General features: G+C 34.1%; 2 protein-coding genes and 1 pseudogene across 2 annotated transcripts; 1 reads left to right on the top strand and 2 right to left on the bottom strand.

The window, feature by feature from the left end:
- Positions 1 to 529: 529 nt before the first annotated feature.
- LOC146948909 (DNA topoisomerase 2-like) lies at positions 530 to 7,436 on the bottom strand. Its single transcript, XM_085745068.1, has 19 exons — positions 6,982 to 7,436; positions 6,572 to 6,864; positions 6,423 to 6,489; positions 6,232 to 6,325; positions 5,429 to 5,587; positions 5,179 to 5,339; positions 4,796 to 5,011; positions 4,565 to 4,678; positions 4,344 to 4,457; positions 3,568 to 3,729; positions 3,135 to 3,473; positions 2,911 to 3,044; positions 2,468 to 2,795; positions 2,189 to 2,384; positions 2,048 to 2,097; positions 1,556 to 1,948; positions 1,323 to 1,439; positions 1,173 to 1,236; positions 530 to 1,042 (listed from the first exon to the last, which is right to left on the bottom strand). Exons 1-19 carry the CDS (start codon positions 7,357 to 7,359, stop codon positions 867 to 869), a joined length of 3,555 nt encoding a protein of 1,184 aa, XP_085601194.1. The 5' UTR covers positions 7,360 to 7,436; the 3' UTR covers positions 530 to 866.
- Positions 7,437 to 12,323: 4,887 nt separating this feature from the next.
- On the top strand, positions 12,324 to 12,837 carry LOC146948908 (uncharacterized). Its single transcript, XM_085748452.1, has 2 exons — positions 12,324 to 12,401; positions 12,541 to 12,837. The coding sequence occupies exons 1-2, from the start codon at positions 12,324 to 12,326 to the stop codon at positions 12,835 to 12,837; spliced, it is 375 nt and encodes a 124-aa protein (XP_085604578.1).
- A 4,766-nt stretch (positions 12,838 to 17,603) lies between these two features.
- LOC146948907 (putative histone acetyltransferase HAC-like 1) lies at positions 17,604 to 22,714 on the bottom strand (annotated as a pseudogene).
- Between the last annotated feature and the right edge of the window lie 531 nt (positions 22,715 to 23,245).

The following is a 23,245-nucleotide window of genomic DNA, read 5'->3' as shown; positions in this document are numbered from 1 at the left end:
TCTAATTCAAGCAAGTACTTTTCGTGACTCAAAAGAAAATAAATCAACAGGGTTAGAGGTTGCTCACTCTAAAGAAGGTATCTCCATATCTCAAAGAAAGTATTGTCTGGATTTGCTTGAATCTTCTGGTCTCTTAGGTTCTAAGCCTGCATCAATACCTTTAGATACTTCAATCAAATTGCATCAAGACACAAGTAAACCATTTGATGATGTGTCTTGTTACAGGAGGCTGATTGGTAGATTATTGTATCTAAATACTTGCAAGATCAATCAGTAAATCTTAGGACATATTATGTTTGTTATTTTCCAGGAAATGATTAATGTTCTTGATATTGTTAAAAGGAATTATGAATATAACACGGTTTGTGATATACATGCAAGTAATTTTAGAAATTATGTAGCAACAAAGAAATAGAAAACTTCCGACACGGTTTGTGATATACATGCAAATAATTTCAGAAAATTGTAATCCTCAATTTATACAAAAACTAACTTTTGAACAATTCAATTCAAGGTAGAAAAAAAATGGTTAGAGTCATAAATCCGATTTCATTAATGCATATGCTAGCTCATTCAGTCATCAAATTAAAATTAAACTCTACAAGACACTGATCAAATATTTACATAACAATAGCACACCTCCTTTGCTAATGCATAAAACCACTCAGATACTCATCATCAGAATCACTGTCGCCATCAGAATCACTGTCGCTCAGATACTCCAAATTCTCAACAACCTCTCAACAACCTCGTCCATTGTAGTAGGATAGCTAGTAGATCCATCAAACAAATCTGTATTTAAACTTAAATCCAAGTTACCAGCCCTGCCCAATATAGAACCACTTTTCTTGTTAAATGGTGACTCCCTAGCTCGTCTTTCTCATTTTCCTATCGGGTGATAAACCTGCACTTTCAGCTGGCTGAACATTTCTTCTTTTGGAAGTGGTAGCTGCCTTTGTAGGCCCCTTGCCATTTTGAGCTGGGGCAGCCTTCTCTTGTTCTAAGTCATCGTCATCAACAGCATTGACTTCATTATCACTATCTGATTTCAACATGGTTGTGGGAAAAAACACCAACATCAATACTAGGTGATGTAACCATATGTCACTAAGCATGGAAAATTAAATGATGACTGAAAACACATTTAACCACAACATCCCAAAAAAAATTACCTCGTGTCTTTTCACCAGATGATTCAAAGTGACATGCAAGAGATGGAATATCGTCATCAGCTTCCTGATGATATAGGCACATGAAAGTGTAAGCGTTAAACATGATTGGATGGAAAACATTGCAATACAGGAAATTGGCAATTGACATACCTTCTGATTATTCTTTCGTGGTTGGGACAGCTTTTCTGCATCAATTGCAAAATCATTCTTTTTCTTCAACATGCTTGATCTGATTCGTTCCTTTTCTGTCTGAATTTTCTGTAGTTTCTGAAAGTGAAACACGCAAGTAAAAAGGATAAGAACAGCAACAACAATAATAGTAATAATAATACAGACCATTATTTTAAATACAACTAAGCAAAATAAGTAATTGTCTCTCTTACATCAAATTCCTTTTCAAACAACATGAGATCGTTTAACCACATTGACTCTGGTGAGGTATCCTTCAAAGTCTTAAGCTCCTTTTCCTTTTCACCAAGTTCAGCTTCCAGCTTCTCAAGGCTTTCAAGGGTTAAATTTTCGAAAGGCAAGGATGAAAGATACTCGTAGTCACCGAATGTCGCTACAGTTTCCTCCTCACCAGCTTCCTGCTCTTTTGAACTGTAATCAATTGCACCTGCAACTTGTGGTTCTGCAGATTTACCTTTATTCAGAATCTCAATCAACAATTCAACTCTTCGGTAGGTCGGGCATAACGCATTCACAACATTGGTTATAAACTTTTGTTTGATTCTTAAACTCCGTAAAAGTTGTTTAAATTTCTTCACTAGATATTCCTGTGGGCAAGCACAACTTGCATTTCAGTTTATATATATTAACAAATAGGTACATGATATAGAGAAAGATCTATGTAATTGTTAGCAACAATAATTCACCTTTCTCTTCGCATAATACTCCTGCCGAAGTCTACAGAACTCTTCAAGAACTGCATAAGAAATGACACAGAAAAGTGAGTAGTATGAAAAACATTACATGATAATGCGATTCAAAGTAATTATACATAAAGAAGGGTATACTTTGTTCTGGGGAGTTATATTTTTTAATTTTTCCCTCTGCATCAAAAAGATACATGTTGCTTGTGCTAATAGTGCGCGTCAGGTTAAACTTCTTGCGTAATTCTTCTTTATCTTCGTCCTCTGTTGTAGCTATTTTTTCTGGCTTCATCTTGACTTTGAAGTAAACCATTTCATAAACCCCTATTTGCCTAAAACCCTGCAACAAAGAAAATTTACATATGAAAAAGGTACAGATTTACCTATGATGTATATGGTAAGTAAAAGTATAGGTCACGTCACCTCAATGAGCTCCCGAGCAGTTATTTTTCGAAGGAACTTCTTATAATCTTCAGTCCACATTTGAATAGGAAGCTCTTCGATTCTGACAGTTTGTTCATCTATTCTCTCCACTAAACCATTAACTGTATAGCCCGTGGCACTTTTCTCAATGGTTCCTTTGAACCCTCTGTACCATGGTTTCATTGGCACCATTTCCTCTTTATTCAAGAAACGTCTTACATTCTTAATAATTTCACATGGATGATATTTGGGAATATCAGAACTAAAACATGTCCCCATGGCATGGCGGCAACCATTAACAAGCACGAGAGGAATAATTGGTATGTACCTGTGTGGTGACAAGCAGAATTTGAATCAGTTCAACTTTGATGGGTTCCTTAGTTGTTACTAATTAATAATTACAACCAAAATAGCCATTTACAAAGAAAGGAGAAACAAAATACCAGTTTGGTTCAATGGACCTCCCATCCTCATTCAAGTATTCAAGAAGCTTATCATCATCCACAGGGAAGAGGAGACGAGTAACGCAATTTAGCTCAGTGTATAACTGTAGGTAACTTGCATGGTCCTTACCACCCTGGAACAAGCGAATTATCCACTGAATATAAGTTCAAGAAAGAAAATGAGAAATAGTGCACTAAAAAAAAACTACGCCGGTTCATCTCACCAGGTCACGAGTGCCAAATTGACCATAAGGTATGAGAAGATTGATGTTGTTGCTGCCCACAAAATCCTGTGCCATTCCAATAATTGTGCTAGTAATACTTTGTTCACCATAGTGACAATAAGAATGTCGAGTCACATCAGCAGTTAATAGTAAAACTTCTGTATGTTCGGTCAAATTCATCTTAAAGGAGCAGAAAAGAGTCTTCCTTTGACCAAGTGTAAGGCCATCTACCACAGACGGAATGGACCTTTGGAGATCTTTCAGTGAGAAGAATAGAAGTTCTTTGTTAACAAAATCCCTGTACTTTATACTTTTGCTTTCATAATTAAAAGTGCCAGGCTGCATCATCAGATAATGGAAAACTATATGTTAACTATACACCCTAGAAGAGTAAGCTTGTGTTAGAAAATTGCTGTATTGGTAAACATCAAACCTGAGAGTTACAAATCCAAGCCTTCCATTCCTCAGATTTTTTACTGAATGCCAGCTCAATTGAAGTTCGATCTTGTTCATCATTATCATCCCAAACAAAATATGCCCTGTGCTTACCAAGATCTTGAAAGTACTCTCTCACTTGCTGCGCAGAAATCAAGCCCTGTACAAACACCAAAAATTTGAAATAAGCAAAGGCTGAATGAAAGAATTAGGAACACAAAAAGTATTTTGGTTTAGGGGAACACAAAAAGTATTTTGGTTTTAACGATTCTGTTCACCGCAAAAATCGTTTGTTGTGTTGACATGATGGAATCGCCTATTTTCTACGGCTCATGGGTGGCAGGTCGTGCAGCCATAGCCCAACCCAATCCAAATCCAAAAGGATGAAAACCGACATTTCTCTTCAACCTTTTATATAGGCAATAAAGTGCAAACATGTTCATCTTTGTTTATTACACACCTGTGTTTGATAAAATGGGAGTCTTGCTTTGCTCCATTTAATAGAGAGAGAGATATACACAAGAGATAGATTAGTGGGACTCGTTTCATTTAGTGGATCTCACTAAGCTATCACTTGTGTCAATCTCTTATAAATGGAGCAAAATAAAAGGAGTGAAGTCAAACTCATAAAAGACCCATTTACTTTTCATTTATTATTAATTATTTCAATAAGGCGTTTTAACTTTTTTTATAATAGGCACTTGTAATATTTAAATATATATAAAAATAACAATTTAATATCCATAAAAATATGGAGGTTTTCCAACAACAAACCCGACAGTACTTTATCTCCCAATCACTTGCAGTGTTGCCCAATTCTTTTTTCCAGTCTTCATATTGCTGCATAGAATCAAATGATAACTCCTCCCTCCTTTTTGAACGAGAAGCCTGCAGAGAAAGATAAATGTATCTCGTAAAAAAAAAAAAAAAAAAAAAGAGATTATTCACTCACGAATGTGTACAGAGTGTTTTCATTATCAATTATACATGCTAACCTTTATAATGGGAAAGGTAAACACAGACATGAACTTTGAAACTTTAAGCAGTGATGGCCAGAATGAATAAATGAAGTTTATCAATAGTCCTTTTAAGTGAGCGCCCTCTTCATCCTAAATCAAACATAAATTTGAACTATTATAATCGCGGGAACGTAGAACATAATCGTGCCTCATACATAGAACATAAAAGTCAAGGCATTAAGAAACTATGATCTTTAAGTTACTCACCTGATTGACCATAATCATCAACCGGCCATATCTCAAACATTCTGCATCACTGTATTTCTTGTTTTTCTTGTTTCGCTCAAGTCCAAGAATGGTCATCAGAATCTGAATTTCTTTCTTTTTTAATAGCTTTCTACTGTCCCTCACATGGAGCAATTTGCTGCTCAATGGAAACACACCATAGAGGTCTGGATCCACCACAGCAGAGAGCCCGGCCGTCTTCAAACCGAAAAGTAGCATTAAGTTCAATGTTTTTTTTTAATTAAATTTAAATAAATGACCATAAGCTTCAACCGCTTGTACTTAAATGAAAAATATTCATACCAAAATTTGAAATATACTTTTTAAAATTAGTTTTTGTATATAGACAATAGACAACAACTTACAGCAAAGTCCTTCACAAATTCTCCCTGTGTCAAAATCAAGGTACATTTGCCACGCTCGGGTCCGCCAGCCAACTTAGCTTCCACATGCGTTTCCACATGCATTTGTTTCAAACGTAAACTTATCCGTGGTAGGAGGGTTTTCGAAATTTGAGATTTTTGAACTGCAAGAATATAAAATATTTGAGTAAAACACCATTTCATGTTAATTTGATAACATTGCAAAACACCCAACAAATGAAGAATTACTAACCATGATTCAGCCTTGAATTCAAACCCAATCTAGCTGGTTTAGTGCTTAACATCTCTTTGGTTTGAGAACGAAAGGCAGGGTTGTCAATCAGAGCATTGACAAAAACCCACAAATCATTCTTCACAGTGTCACCATTCACATTGACATGCTCCTTCAATACTTCCTTCTGCAGGGGCGTAGCCCTTCATTGGCAAGGGGTAGCCTTGGCTACCCCAAAAAATATATTAATCTTTAATTGATTGGTATAAATTTATATTCGGCTATCCCAAATAATAAACATTGAGCTACCCCAAGCAAATTCAGTTGTCGACAACTAGCATAAACAAATTAAATGGACATTGAGTTTCTTGCAAATAACCTATTTGTTTACATTAGAAAACACATTATTAATCAATTTAGTAAACGGTCAATTATGGATAAAATTGGCTTCTTGAAATGCATTTTACCCAACTTTTTTAAATAGCTATTGTCATTTTTTTCATCTATTGATTAATTTTTGGATTAATTTTTTTTAGTCTTTACAACACTTGCGATTTTTGAGTTATGTTTCTAAGATTTTGTTTGATTTTAGTCCTTAATTTTTCGTTAGAGATTAAATACGAGACTAAAAACACTTTTTTTTTTGTAAAATTTTAAAAAATTGAGACAAAAATTGAATAAATTATTTTGTAAGGACTAAACCTAAATAATTATAATCTATGGGACTAAAAACATTTTTATCCTTAAATTTAATATATTCTTTTTAAAAACATTTTATTGTTCCTTTATATTTGGCCCCTGCATAAATTTTTTGCTAGCTTCGCCGTTGTCCTTCTGTATATAGGTAGTAATTTGCTTGGTGATGTAATCAACATGAGTCCCACCCTTAATTGTAGCAATGGAGTTAACAAAGCTGACCTGGTAAAAAAAATAAAAAATAAGTTGTATAAGACAAGAAATTAACATCAATTATGAACCTGCAAGTTACACTATACTTTAGACGTTCACTAGTCACCTGTTGAAACTTCCCGTCACTTAGACTCAGGCAAATCTCCAACCTATCACTTAGTTTGGCATAAGTCCTAATAACAGCAACCAAATCATGTTAGATAAAAACAAAGGAAAAGGGTTTGGACTCAACCACAAATCTGTATAGCAACAAACCTTGGTAGGGTAAAGGGTATGGACTCCTCAACACAATTCAAGAAGAAATCAGCATAATCTTTGAAAGACTTGAATGGAATCACTTTGCTGTTGAGTTCAACCGTAACAGTCTCGCCAAGACACCCTGCCATGTCCAGCACACGCTTTTTCATCAAAGCTACAACGTCGTCTTCAAGATAGGTCATTTCAAACTTAACCAAGTCAGGCTTAAAGGTCACCGTGGTCGAGTAGTCATTTACTTCGCATTTGGTTACCACTCGCTCAAATTTAACACTCATATTATTATGGAACTCCTTCATAAAATCAAAGACCAAAAATTTTGAGCACTTAAGCAGAAACAATGAAAGCACCAAAACCTAACCCTAGAAAAATCAAAAATAAAAATCTCAAAGGAAGAAAGGAATAACCACCTGACTCAAAGTCTCTTGTCCATCAGCAAACTCAACACAAAAACAAGTCGAGTAACGATTTGTGAGATGAAAAATGTTTATTATATCATCAACTGTTTCATCGCCTAAAAATGGAACACCGTTGTGGTAAACAGAAATCGTATTACTCTCAGGATCAATTTCTACTTTCAACCGGTTCATGGATGAATCTCGCCGTTTTCTATCAGCAGCGTGAACGAGGATTATGTCGAAGATGTTGTAGAGAACAGGGACGTACGAGATTTTGCGGTGAACTATTTTGTCGTCTTTGTAAACCCATTGTTTCTGGGTTTTTCTCTTTGTTGAATCGATCAAGGTATTGGGTTCGCACCATGTTTTATCGAGATAACGTTTCTCCATGGTGGTAGAGAGAAAAGTGATGATTCACTCCCACGAATTAGGTTATATATAGGCTCTATTGGTGTGCATGAACCCCAACCTGTTCTTATTTGAATCTAAGTTAAAAAAAAAATATATTATTAAAATTGATTTGAAACATATCTTTACGTTTGAGTTTGTTTTTTTTTTTTGGTAAAATTGTTTGAGTTTGTTTCAAATATAATAATAAATTAAAGATCCAACTTTTCTTCCTAAAATCAAGGATTCAAATTATATCAATTATCTTTTATTTGAACATTTGGTCCAAAAATTAGTTTTTAAATTCTATATATTTTTACTTTTCCAAAATAAGAAACTAATTCAAAAAGATAATGTAACTAATTATCTTTTACGGTCCATGTTTGTTATGGATCGAACGTCAATTCGATTGGTATACTCTAATTAAAATCATTTATTTTATTTTAATTAATTGTCACAAATTTTGTTGTTGTGAAGAATAGTTGGTTAAAATCATTTTTTTAGAAGTGAATTGATTTTATAGTGGAAAATTTGGATCCATGATATTTGGAAATTTCAATTCCTCAACCACTAAAATCGTGTTTGACACCTAAATTATTCTGTTTTAAATTCTTGAATTTTGGAACACTCTTTTCTAAACTATAGTTGGTCAATTTTTTCGACTAGAAATTTTTCTATACTTTCGAAAAAATTGAAGTTCAATATAAAGGAGATATGTACATCAATTTGGTCTTGCCAATATCTCTGTTTTCTTTTATTTTTATGGTTGTGCTTTCATGTAATTTGGGCAACTTTTGTGGATTTTGATTTAAACTTATTTAAAATCCATCGTCATATGCACTTGAATGTCTTTTATACAAATATTTGTTTTGAATTATTAAGTATGGTTATTTGTTCATTGTAACATCAAACGCAAATATGTTGTTAGCAAATAAAGATTTAAAATTAATTTAATTCAGGTGAATTAATTTTTTTGAAACTATATTTTTATTTAAAAAATAAATTTTATATCCTTTTTTTTTTGAAAGAATATCCTTTTATTTAATTTCTACTTTGAAATTAAAATTATTTCACATAAATTTTGTGTATAAGATTTGTATTTAGAAATGCTATATATTTGGTTATATATATATATATATATATATATATATATATATATATATATATATATATAGGAATATTTGTTGTATTTTAATAATGAATCTCATCTGTTGTTATTCAATTTGGTAGGACATTAAACAAAGGTTTGATTCGTTAGTTTTGAGAAATATTGACTCTACAATAAATGGTTAAAGAATCATTCATATGTAGTGAATCAATAGTGACATGAATATTTTTTTTGGTATATATATATATATATATATATATATATATATATATTATGATAGAATTTATTTCATTTGAAATTGAATATTTGGGTTATAGCATGATTATGATATTTAAAAAAATTTGTTGTTAAATTTTCTACCATAATATGGTTTCAATCATGCATTTTGGAAGAGTCAAGAATATTTTTCACAAATTTATGATGCAAGGAATCAATGTTAGTAATCCACTTTAAAATAAATAAATTTCTGAAGGCTACGGAAGAGCTAATTTATGTTACAAGGAGGAAAAAAGTTACACAATGAGATTGCATTCTCATAAAATTTTATTGAGATTTAAGATATCCATCTAAACTGATATCATATTGAAAAAATGTTAAATATCTCTATATTGCGAGATATACTCTCGAGAAAACAAGTGTAGTGCAAAAAAAATATTTTTATCTTTGATTTATACTACACTTATATTAGTGTAATGGGAGCACATATTATTGTAAACATAAAGTTTACATATTATATTATTTGTACAATGGAAACACATAATATCGTAAATCAGATGTTTACAGATTATATTAAATTTATTGTTGGCAAGACCGGTTGGGTTATCCCGGATCTATTATGATGCATAAACTACTTGAAAAAAATGAATATACTTTGAAGAGCCAGAAGATTCTTCAATCTAGTAACTATTGTGTGTTACTAGTTCCCAGATAAAGAACAATTTAAAAGAATGAGTCTCTCACTTATATAAGGTGATATTTAAATTAATACATTGATCATGTGAATCACTTGAATGTTATATGATTTGAATCGATGCATCAACTAAATGATCACATGTATATTCACATCCATAAGTTTATGAGATTATTATGTTAACAAATTTGACTAAGAGTTTATTTTCTAAACTTTTTAGAAAGCATCTGATAAGTATCATTCGTCAATTGAAATTGATATGGAAAAGCTGGTAGCATATGCTCATAAAAATGGACTTGAAGATCCATTCTTTAGACGTCTAAAGTTAACCGTATGATTGATACTATCAGATCATATCTTATAAACTCTATTTTAGTTATGAGACCATATCTTATAAACTTTATTTTGGGAATCAATAATCTTGTATGTTGAGATATTGATTTGCATCAAGCGAACACATTACTATATATAAGTCCTCCCCTTGATCTATCATAGATTTTAGGTTAACCACATGATATTTCCCATCTAAGTGAATTTTTGGATGTGTTGTGTATATCACAGTTGCTCCAATATATTGCACTAAGATAAATATTGAAAGAATATTGGGAAATCATATTTGATGTGAATCTCCATCTATTATAAATTATATTGAGACAACTTATTTACAGCCTAGTAGGCTGATTATCAATTGATGGATTAGTTTTCCCAATATTATGAGGAGATACTAAGCAGCTGCAAATGTGAACCTGAAGTTCAAATAAATTATAATAAAGGAAATATTATTGTCTCGTCTTGATCCTCAAGATATAACTCATTTTCAAAGGTAAACAAATCAAATATCAGCTGTTAATGCTCCAAACGAAATAGATTTCCATGTTGGATAATTTAATATTGCAAATGAGTTTCAATCGTGCCTGAAGCATGATAACCCAAACAAGGATATAGAAACTCTAAAAAAAAGTGTTATGGCATAATTGATTTTTTCAGTTCCAGAAGAACTGATCAGGTACCTGAAACTTATGAAATATTAATAAATTATGTCATGAATGAAGGACCTCAATGGAATGAGATGGAACCGAAATGAAGTCAACGTCAATGTGTTTTTGGATAATATAGCGCTATATGTGATAAGTAATAACGAGGATCATGGATTAAAGTCTATTAAAGATTATAGATAAAGAAAATATCTACAAATGGAAAGAGACAATTCCAATTAAATGAAACTCGCTTCATAAAGCATAATTTGTTTGGACTTGTAGTCCGCACACTTGAAGGTGTGAAGTTAAATGGATACATATGATCTTTCGCGCGAAAAGTGAATTAGTACGGTAATATATATATATATATATATATATATATATATATATATATATAGTTTGATATGTTCACATAAAGTGAATTGGTAAATATCCACCATTTATTTTTAAGAAACATATATTGTTTAAAGATATATTCACTTGAAGTGAATTCAAGAACTTTTTCATACTTTGATTAAGTTCAGTAGCACATGAAAGGCTCAAATTATATTAAAGATGTGTTACAAATTATTTGTATATGGCTCACTTGATAGAGATAGTTATATGAAACTCCCTGAAGGATTTCATCTACGTAAGACACACAATCAAAACTATTGAAGATGTGACATCATTTGTCCATTTTAAGGATATTGAAATGAATTTGTTATAATCGATTTTATGATAATTATTAGAACTCCTGAAGAGATTCTAAAATTTGTTATACAAATGTTGATATGAACAAATCTTATTGATTATGTACTAGAATGATTGTGATGTCACTTGATGTGAGTAAAGATCACAATTCAAGAAAATTATGAACAATTTGAATTGGTCAGGTGAGCAGGCTAATGTATTTTGCTTATTATATATATCATGGTATTTTATTTTTGTCAATATTAGTAAATACAGATATTGCAGCAAAGTCAAGCAAACAATTTGTACCTTAGAGAAAAAAACAATACCACACAATCGATTAAAAATGTTAACACCACATCAAGGAAGTGGAGAATGTTCTTTATTAAGGATTATGGTTATACACATACAAGAAACTTGGAGTTTTCTAATTTTAAAAGAAGGTTCTTTCAACAACTCAATATGAAGATATCTCAAAAGCTGCTAATTTGGAGATGAGTATGGAGATAGATCATATATTTTTACAGTGCCACCAACAAGTAAAGATCTTGAGTAACTATTATAAAAGATTATTTAAACATCTTCGTCTCATATATATTTGTTTTTATGAGGGGGAGACAAAAATGTGTTCTGCACTCTTTTTCCCTTAACCATGGTTTTATCCCACAGGGTTTTCCTGGTAAGGTTTTTAATGAGGCAGAGTATGACACACAAGGATGCTGTACTCTTTTTTCCTTCACTATAATTTTTTTTCATTGGGTTTTTCTCTAGTAAGGTTTTAATGAGGCATATCCTCGATATATATCCAAGGGGGAGTGTTATGAATATTATAAGTGGATGTCCATATAGGAATTAGGTCATACTATTAGCTTATTGGGCTATATTGTGTTTGCTCCATTGGTGTTTGTTCCCCAAGTCATTGTATTTCTCTATAAATAGAGCTCATATGTAACCTACACTGCAATAGAATAATATAATCATCTTTCTTCTTTCTCTCTATTCTCTCTTCTTCTCTTTAATCTTATTCTTCTTATTCTAATAGTTTCATAACATATTTGAATTTTATTATTTTGATTCCTTCTCATCATACTCGATTTCATTGATTTGGTAGTCTAGAAATGTTTTATTTTGAGTTGTACAAACATTTAGTTATGTCACTTTGAGAATCTTGTTGATAATATAAGTTCACATACATGATTCATGTAACGCCCACTTTTTATTATCTATTAATTAATTGATTTATTGCATTTTAGTATATTATTATGTGGTTTATTAAATATATTTGGACATGTGCTGGGAGATGGCTCACTACCAAAGGCCATACGAGTGTGCACCATTACCGCTTACGCCTGGATCGCATGGAGGTGGATCACGTCAGGTTTTCTACCTATGGTGATCGCTGAGACGTCCACCCATTACAGATGATGTGTACTTACTCTGGATGGCTCATGTGCGGGAAGGAGAGGGTGTACCGTCATTTGCCTGAGCGGGTGAAGAGGCAGTTCTCCTTTGTCTAGGACATTCCCAGACATCCTTCAGTTGTCCCTCAGGTGCCTACACAGATGCTGACTACTGTGTTGATGGACACTGCGGCATGGTTAGTAGGTGGTTGGGTAGATGGGTGTCAGACACCATGGCATCATGTTCATGGCTACATGGCTTGGTATGCCACAGTCTCTCACCCTCGCATTCTCCCACCAGATGAGGGATCCCCTCCCAAGCCGGCGAATGTGGAGCAGCTGATTGAGGAGGAGCATGCCAGGGAGATGCCTGACACACTGACGATCGTCCGGGATGTGGTGCACATAGCCTGAGATATTGCGGCCAGGCATGGCGAGATGACCAAAGTGGAGGTTGTCCAGGAGGTCTTGCGGATAGTTAGTGCTACTGAGCCTGTCCTTACTTATCAGATTTCCAGGCGGCGCAGGGGGCAGCAGAGGCAGGCAAGGCAGGGCTGATTAGTATTAGGATTTACTTATGTATTTTTTGAGTATGATGATCATGATGTATTATTATGACATGTTCCATACATTTTCCTATTTTTATGACATATATGTACGTTCGTTTTATATTATTTCTTGCGTTTTAATTTTACCATGTTCCTGTTAAATATTGGATGAATATGTTTAGGTATTATTAGATGAAAATTTTAAAAGAATTTTCAATTGGTTATTTGATAAAAATGTTAGATGAAAACGAAATTTAAAATTGGGTAGGAAAGACACAAAATAAGGAAGATGGAAATGAGCTTCTGGAAAATGTTAAGCACGTAGCGGCAGTTAACAACCGCTACATTCAACTTCGGCGGTAGTTAACAACCGCTGGCACTCAACGGTAGTTAACTACCGGCGTTTTTTCCAGCGGCAGTTAACAACCGCTGGGGGCATTAAGGTCATTTCCATGTGTCAATTGGAAGTATTCTTTGTCAAAAAAGCAACTTTCCTTAGAGATTGCATAGGCCTTTCTTTCTCTAGATTGTATATGGGACTGATTTGTATCAAGGTTCATGCATCTCCTGCATTTATATCATTTTACTTGATCAAATATGTATATATATATATATATATATATATATATATATATATGTTGTTGTAATTATATATTTGATTTTTGTTTTCTGAACTGTGATGTTGTCAAGTTAAATTTATGGTTGAAATGTGGTTACGTTGTGTTTCGGAATATTTAAGTAAAAGAGAGTAAAAACCATGGAAATTAGAAGTATAATTGATTCTTTAAGATGTAAAAAGTGTGACTTATAAAATTTGGATACAATATATGTTACTGATGAAAAACCTTGACTAAGTCTAATAAGGCTTTGTTGATTGTTAATTTAATTAGCATCGATTTATCATTTTTTGTATGTTTTTCTTTGAGTTGAAGTTGTAAAGCACAAATACGAAAACCAGATAGAGAAGAAAAGCGGTTATTCTCCTTTTGTTGGTGATTTTACAATTGACAACAAATAAATGAATTATAGGGAACTATTTTTTTTTCGTAAATGTAATATCCCACCTGTCAGTATCGGAATATTACCAATCGATCGTGCCAGAGGATTATGTTGTGGAAAGAAAGTTTGACGGAAATATTTATCATGAGAGGTCAGCTTAATACGGATAAAGTATCAGTGTCGTATTAAACACTTTTAAGGCAAGGACAATTTGGTAATTGCACGGGAAAGGATATTAATTTTGTCTTTGGCACCAAAATATCTCATTTCCAATCTTCTTTCTCTCTCTAGGCTTTGGCAAAGATTCTTCCTCTCCCTTCTCTCTTCTCTCACGCCACTCTCCTTCTTTTCACCTCCATCAAGTCTTCCAAATCTTTCTCTTTTATGGCAAGCTTCTAGGTCTTTTCAAGCTAAGGGAAGCTTATACCTTGTTGATTTCTCTACTTCTCCTCTCAAGAAGAGAATCAAGAGTTAGGGTTTGGATTGGTAGTGGTTAGATTGAAGGGTTATGCATGAATTTTCATCAAGAATGGATTACCTCCAACCTTTACAAAGATTGGATACTCTTTGAAAGGATTTACATGTTCTAGGGTTTGGATTAAACTCTCTCTTCATTTTGTTTCTCATGAGATGTGATCATGGAAGCTAGGGTTTGGTTATTGATTAAGAGGCTAGGGCTTTGGTTGCTTGAGCATGGAAGCTTATATTGAAGCATGTATCATGAAATTGATGGACAAGGTCAAGAAATAAAGTTTGAGGATGTGAAGTGATGATGATGATGCTTGAGAGCTTTGGGATCAAGTGCAAATCATTATGTGAGTTCCATAGATAGTATTCCTTACCTTTGGGTTTATGTTATGACTTGTAAGGATAATATGAAATTCTAGGGTTTTATGTATGAGTTAGTTGCCCCTTTTCTTGCCATGCTTACTAAACATGTTAATACTTGCCATATGAGTGTTTTACAAGTATTCTATGATCAAATATGTTCAAATATGCTTAGGGACACTTGGTTTTGAGGTTTTTGAGCAAAAAACACCATTTTTACAAGTGCTGGAATGTCCTAACTCGCCACAGTGAGCTGGTAGCTCGCGAGGCGAGCTAAAAGTCAGAACAGGGGGTCCTGCTCGCCCCCAACTCGCAATGGCGAGCAGTTGCTCGCCTCCCTAGTAAAGTTACTCGCCATGGCGAGCAAATTGTGTGGTCTCACATGGTTTGCTCGCTTCTGGAAGGTTTTGGCATTTTTCGAGCGGATTTCTTTGTACAATCTTTTTATAAAAGTAAACCCCTCAAACCAAGGTCCTATATGATGATCTTTTACAAGAGTTTTCTCAGGAATGATGCAAGTATTTAACATGCGTAGTGAAGCTTGGTACACGAAATAATGTCATGATACGATACAAATTGGGGTAGCAAGTTATTCCTTAAGCAAGGGAAAAACTAGAGCCTCGACATAGCTGTTGAGAACTAGCATGTTAAGCAAGAATCCCTAGAATGATAAGACGCGAAGTGTAATCTCTTCACACATGAGCTAGAATGATATAGCAAGCATGATTAACCGTGGATTGACTAGTTAATCTCTCCACCATGATTAAGAATGTACATGAACAAGTATGAGTTTTCCGCTAATCGAATCGATCAAGGTTCCGAGGTAAACATGCAAGCATGAATAGGTTTAACCTACATGAACGACAAGACCATGACTAATATAATGTAGGTGGCATGTCTCTTGCTATCCATGCCAGGGGGATACAAGGGGTTCTCATGATGGGAACGGTTCAAGCCGCAAGGGATCCGCATGTCACTGAATAATCAAGATGTCGGTGCTCGTGTCTCTTGTTATCCACGTCAGGGGGATACGAGAGGTTCTCGACCCAAGGGGAACGATTCAAGCCGTAAGGGACCCGCACGACACCGAGGGAGTCCGATGTACCCTTGCTAGGTTTCATCGGTCATGTATGGGATTGTTCTCGGGGTTACTCCACCCGGGGCCCTTCGTAAAATGAATCAAGATAATAATTGTTTGTTCAACGCTAACATAATGAAAGAATGAATGAACTTACATGTGATTATGCATGATATGATTATGATTATGATCACGAATAAACTCATGTACGATTATGTTAAGAACGAGTACAAGTTCAAGTTAAGTATAGAACAAGAAAGAAGATAATACCGATGACGATCTTAGGTTTCCCCTAATCGTCCGATTTAGGATCGTGTCATGATTATGTTATGCCTAGGCCTCGATACGTAGAGCGTATTCTTGGCAATGCGGTTTTAGATTCCCCTCGACCGCCATGACACATATGATATTAGCAAGACCTATGACAAGTAAGATGAACCTATGACGGGTCTAGCATGCACTACCGTCTAGGAAAACATGACCACACACGTATAATCAACCGCCAGGTTGTATTGTAGACACGTGGTGACCGTAGGTTTCCCTGAGGTTACCTATAGCCTAGGATTTAGGGAACTCACTGAGACATTATGTCTCATCCCAATCCTTATTTGTTTTAGATAAACAGGTTGGATGGCATGCTAGTAGTCGAATGGATGATTTAACAAGTGATCGTCCGTACCACAGTAGGATGTTATGGATATACAAGGACGCATTTATTATACTTTAGAAAAGATGAGTTGTGTTATCATTGTACGAACGCATGTTGTTGTATAAAGATATTCATTCGAAGTTTTATTGTTGTAAATTTTTAATGTATCCAGTACTAAACTAATACACATGCTAGACTTTCTAGATACGTCTAGTATGGGTGTTACAGTAAACTTGATATATTAATCGTTGAAAAGCGGCTATGATCTTCTTTTAGCATGAACAAGATATATAATTGTCGGTCCCCGTGAGCATAACTCAGTTGACAAGGACATAGGATGTTAACTTTAGTGCCGAAAGGCTTTTCTTAATTAGACTTTTTTTTATACAGTGACGGTATTTTAACATCAAAAAGTTGACACAATATTTTAACTGCGTATAAAAATACATCATTTATTAGTTATAACTTATAATTGCTAATGTTATTGAAAGAGAGATAAAAATTTATAAAACAAAACCATGTCCAAACCATAAATAGATACAGTGTTGAACATAAGAAATGTTTCCACATAACATTTCTCTATGCATACATATTGTGTGTTGTGCATATATGTATCAAAAGGTCTATTTAGTTATTATATATGAAAAAATGACTATTTTTGCACAAAAAATAAGCATATTTAGTGTAATGATGCAAACTGTCTTTAAAATACTTCCAAAGTCGATAAGTGTCGGAAAATGATCTTCTCAATTTTTCTCACTCTCAAGTTTCAAATCTCAACCCTTAACCACCTCACTTATATTTCAAGTATAGAGATCTTCCACATTATTTCCCTTCCATTTGAAGTGCAATTAAAGTTTCCCTTTCATAAAAAATGTGTGTGACAAACCTCTTCATGAAGATACTTGAATGAACAATACAACAATATGAAAACATGACTCATATTTTTGTTTGTTTATCCTACTCTAATGTATGTTTTGATGCTTCTGGAAAAGGTACGGATGGAAACGTGAAAGAAGGTTAGTTGCAATTTCTTTTCCTTCTTTTATTCCATGTTTTAAGTTAATATTTTAGAAAACTATTGTTCGCGGATGACCGAATGATCACAAACTGCAAAACAATAAAATGTAAAGTGAAAAATGAGGTGTGACTATGTCACTAGACTAAGGAATTATCCGCAAAATTTCGCAACTCCCCCCATAATACAATAGGTTCATCTTAGCGGTAATCATATTAAGGCTATTAAGACACGAGAAATACACAGAGTAACTTAGGCAATTAGTATTTTTTTTCAAATGGAAACAGAAAAAGAACAAAAGTTTCTTGGTATATGAGGAAAACAGAAGTTTAGTTATGTAATTATGACGCAATTTTGTTTGTTTATCCAACTCTAATGTATGATTTGAAGCTTCTGGAAAAGGTGCGGATGGAAACGCGAAAGAAAGCTAGCTTCGATTTCTTTACCTTCTTCTATTCCATGTTTTAAGTTACTTTATGAGATAACAACAAAAAATGTAGTTAAGTGACGTCACTTACGTTACACTGCACCTTCTGTTACATGCAATTGCTAAAATTCTTCTTCAAATACCCCATCTCATCTCAGATTATATATATACACACCTTCACTTTCTCAACCTCATTCATTTCATTTATCTACAAAATTTCTCTAAGTTCATTTCAGTCACAAGCATTCAAGTATGTTCAGTGTAGTTCAATTTTCTATCCAATTGTCTTTTGTTATCAATGATTTTATTCTTTAACCAGTGTGCTCTTTTTTTGGATTTCTGTTGCAACTTGATTGTTCATTTAAGCTTCTCTATTTATAGTTTGCTTTAAAGGATGATTTTCAAGAAATCGAAGTTGCAATGCTGATTGGTTTTTTAATGACTCTCATATCATTGACAATTTTCAAAAGGGTTTTACTTCAGCCATATCATGAGAATCATAAAGAGATATCAAGCCAAGAATTATGACATATTCATAGACATATTTTCCACTTCATTTTCACAAGCAAAATTCACATGAATTGTAACACAAGAAACTAACAAATTTTATTTACAAACAGTAAGAAAGAGACACAAATCAGAGGCAAACATATCACTAAGTCCATGCACCAAGATTCAACATCATATATTCAAGTCTTATTATCAAGAACATGATAAAATCTCACAAAAACTTAACAAAACAAGTGAAAATATTGACAAGAAACATCACTTACATCTTTTAACCATTTTTACTATGTAAAAACACCACAAAACATCACAAAGTGGATAAGACACATGTATGAAATTTTCTAGAACTTTTAAAGGATTTTTTAGACTCAAAAATGTACAAAACTTCACAAATTTTAACAAAAAAAATAGTAAACAAATTAGCAAGAAATAATACATATATTTCCTCAGGTTTTAACACATAAAAATATCACAAAAATGTCAAGAAAAATATCAAGAACATATGGAAAATTTTATGGAATTTTTACAAGAATTTTAGGCAAGGCAGGGGGTGTGAATATCAAAGAGTAGCATGAAAATAGCAAGAAAGCATATATTTAACAAAAAAAATAGTAAACAAATTAGCAAGAAATAATACATATATTTCCTCAGGTTTTAACACATAAAAATATCACAAAAATGTCAAGAAAAATATCAAGAACATATGGAAAATTTTATGGAATTTTTACAAGAATTTTAGGCAAGGCAGGGGGTGTGAATATCAAAGAGTAGCATGAAAATAGCAAGAAAGCATATAAAACAAAAAAAACCAACGGACCTAAGGTCCAAGCCCAAACACCAACTGGATTCGGATCTCAGGAAGTCACAAGAGCCGCAGGATTGATCCAGAGACTCAAACCCTAGATCAAACGGTGGGGACTCAGGGTTCAAGGACGAACCAGACTGGTTCAGGTGAACCGGTCTGGTTCACTCCCCTTTATAAACAAAAGAGGCCGGTTCAGCCTCATTTGTCCCCTTCCTTTCTCTCTCTAACTCTCTCCTTCTCTCTCTAGTTCTCTCGTTCTCTCTGCAACTTCCGATCATCTTCTCCGGCGGAATTGACCACCACCGGTGATGACGGAACCCTAACTTCACCAAAACTCTATGATCTACATGGATCTAAACCCTAAACTGTGCTATCTTTCATGCTGATTACGGATTTGCACTTAGTTTTTCAAAATAAACGGTGAAATTCTGTAGATCTACATTTTGATGTTTCGGTTTTGAATCTTTTTCGATCTTTTTCCAACTTTTCGAACAAACAAGTCTTAGGACTTGTTGATCTACTTCGTTTCACCGTTTATTTTTTGTTTATAAGCCTTCGATGAAGATTTGAAATAGAAACGAGGAGGTTTTTATGAGTTTACCTGTCTGAAACTGGAGAATCGAACCAAAAGAAAGGTGAGAAAGATGTTGAAGCTTCTCCTTCGTCTCTGATGTATATTTCACTACAAGAAATGTTGCATTTTGCCAGGGGCAGAAGCCCTGGCAAAATGCAGAAATCCTTGGCAAATGGACGTTTGCCAGGAGTTTTGCCAGGAGCAGAATACCCAGCAAATCTACTCATCGCAAATGACCCTGCCAGGGCTTTAGCCCCTGGCAAATTGCGTGGGGCCCAATCCCTGCTACAACCCCTGGCAACTTTCCTGACGCGTCCTGACCCACTTTTCAGAGATCAAATCAAACGCTGCCAGGGGATTTGTGAGGGGTTAACCCCTGGCAAAATGCAGAACGAATTTTTTAAAAAAAAACGTTTTTAAATTGTTTAAAAAATCAAACCTTTCACACTCCTGAACTTTCTTGCATTTGGTGCAACACCATCGCATCCTAGACACTATTGGTTTACAACAGTGCTACAATGAAGTTTTGCTTCGTGGGCAATATAATTTGGCCGAGCTGATAGATATCGTTCGAAAAAGAAAAGGAAGAATTATCAGATTATATGGACATATAATGTAAATAACTTAAAAACTCATACATAAGAATATTGTAAAAGAGAGGTCGGTAATGTCCCGAATGCGTTAATGCAGTAGGGAATCCAGTTTTTTAATACAATTAGATGAAGTTAAAAGAGAAAGTTGACATACCTTTTGCATCACCAAAATGTCTTTAGCTTTGGCTTTGGGAGGATTGACATATCCCATGGCCTTTAGAGATCGACTCTTCAGTACTTTCTTCAATGCATTTCCATAGTCACTTCCACACTCTTTCAATGATCACGGCTTGATCCATAGCAGCACCAGACCAGCAGTCTCCATCAAAGTACGGCATACGAGCAGTTGTTACCTTGGAGTACCGTGTTTCAGTAGAAACAAAGAAATGATCATACATGTTGGTTAAACCAACAACTACATTTTCTTTAGTGGCCTTTGTAAGCATTGAAATATACCTACAAAAACAAAGAATATAAATACTCAATGGTTACACAAGCTCATGAAAATTCAACATACATAAGGAGGGAAAAAAAGGAGAGGGACTGACCACTTCCGTAGCTTATCATACTTCGGCGTTTCTTACATGCATGAATGTAATCATCCCCATTTTAGAATGTAATCATCCCTTTTTTTAGGAGCACATGCATGAATGTAGCAAGTTGCAAAACCTCATTTCTTACAGAAGTCAAAGTACCCAATCTGATGATAGAAAAAATAAAGCATAAATACATTGACCGATATCTCATGGAAAACAATTAGCAACAATAGGAATCAAGTGAAATGTCATCTAAAGTAAAGCAATTAGCAACAATTCTTAAAATCAAATTACCAATATCTCATGGTAAACAAGTGTACGAAGAGCTTCTCCGCTTGTAGTCTGTCTTCGAGGTGTAAAATGATTGACAGAATCGAGATATGAAATATATACGCGACGTTGATTGGGATTGCCACATTCCAAGCCATACTTCTGGACATACATCGCAAATAAGCATACATCTGCTCTTTCAATCTTCTAAAATAGAAGAATAACCTGAAACCACAGGAAATTCTGTTATTTAATCTGAAATAGAATAGACACAGAGAGAAAGCTAATCACTTTAGACTTACTTTTGATCTATAAGAGAATTCAGCAGGGTAATTCTCCTCTGGAATGATGTCCCGAAACTGCTTCTTCACTGTCAGTTGTTTGTCAACAGATATCACTTCTCCAACAGTGAGACTTTCTGTAACTTGAGAAATACCACTCTGTGATTATTTTCCTAAACTACAAATCTGAACATAGTTAGTGAAAGATACCCCTCAATTTTTGTCTCTTTTCAGTGAATACCATAAGACAAACACAATAAATTCAAAATGAAGTCAAAATTAAACAACTAAGACCGTAATTAACTTTAAAATTCGTCATTTGAATGTTTAACAAAACTAAAAAATTTGTTTATAAAACAAACTATAGCAATTCAAATGACTAAGTTAACCATTGTAACTTATTTATTTAACCTTAAACATAGTCCAGATATAATAGTATTAGAACAGAATTTGATCTTCAAATTTAAGTTAGAATATAATTTTGATATTAAAATAAACAACTAAATATGAAATCAACTAAATTCATTTTGCAAAGAATTGAAGGAGTCTAAAGCATACATGTCCAACTTCATGTTTTATGATTTAAGCTCTCAAATGGAGAAAGTGACATTTGTATAAGAAAATGATAACTTAACAATGACAAATGATACTGATCATATATTAGTTAGAACCAAATCAAATTTACTATTTCTCAATATTACACTACAGGGTTTTCTACAAATTGGAAAATATCAAATTCTAAGATGAAAAATGGAGAAACTCACCATGAGAAAGAAAAGGGATGAAGTGGCTGAAAAAATAAGCTCAGACGCGACGGAGACCTTTTCCGGCACGGCTGCATAGGTTTCCGGCGCGGTGTTTGCTGGTGAAAGTTCTCCGATCAAGCAATAAAGTTAGGGGTTTTGCTGCTCACACCGTGGGGAAGAAGAATGTCAACTTAGTTTTTCCAAATGAGGTTCATTATGGCAGAAAATTGAGAGAGAAGGTGATAAATGGAGATTTTGAAACCTCACTAATCTAGAAATAAATTGGGTGGTTATTGAAGAGGAAGAAGAGAGGAGTTCAATGGTGGTGGTAGTGTTGTCATACGATGCCAGACGGTGAAGTAATGGTGGCCGAAAATTTTTGGTGGTGTTGGTTCAATAGAGGAGACTTTTTTATTGAGAGAGAGAGAGAGAGTAAATATCAAAAAATGAATTAGAAGAAGAGAGAAGGAGTCTGACGAGGGAGAGATAAGGGAAAAGAGCCTATGTGGGTCCATGTGACCACTACAAGTCAGGGATTATGCGAGGGGTTACCCCTGGTAAATTTGTCAGGGGTGTTTTGTGGCATTACTCCTGGCAAATTTGCCAGGGATTATTGCTCCTGGCATGTTTTCCTGGCAAATTGCAGGATTTCTTGTAGTGTTTTGATTCAAACTTCAAAAATAAATCGAAGTTTCTTCGTCTTCTCACTCTTCGTCTTTTCGAACTTTTCTGGTGCTTGATTCTTTTCCGTTTCTACCTCGATCCTCTTCTTCTCTTACCTTACCAAATCCTTCGTGATCGCAAGGAATTCGTCTTTGACGAATTTTTGCTTGAATTGCGAAGGTGAAGATTCGGTGATGATAATTTTCTGAGAATCTTCGGTGAATTCGAACCAATTTTGTGCAGTAATTGTTGAATTAAGTTTATTTGTGGTGGAATTGGTACGAATTTGTGATGAATTGA

This window comes from Medicago sativa, chromosome 2 (genome assembly GCF_051527215.1).
Source record: "Medicago sativa cultivar Bolivia chromosome 2, Bolivia_mono, whole genome shotgun sequence".
NCBI classification, from domain to species: domain Eukaryota; kingdom Viridiplantae; phylum Streptophyta; class Magnoliopsida; order Fabales; family Fabaceae; genus Medicago; species Medicago sativa.
The sequence above is the reverse complement of the archived record's forward strand: the minus strand, read 5'-3'. Positions and strand labels throughout refer to the sequence as shown.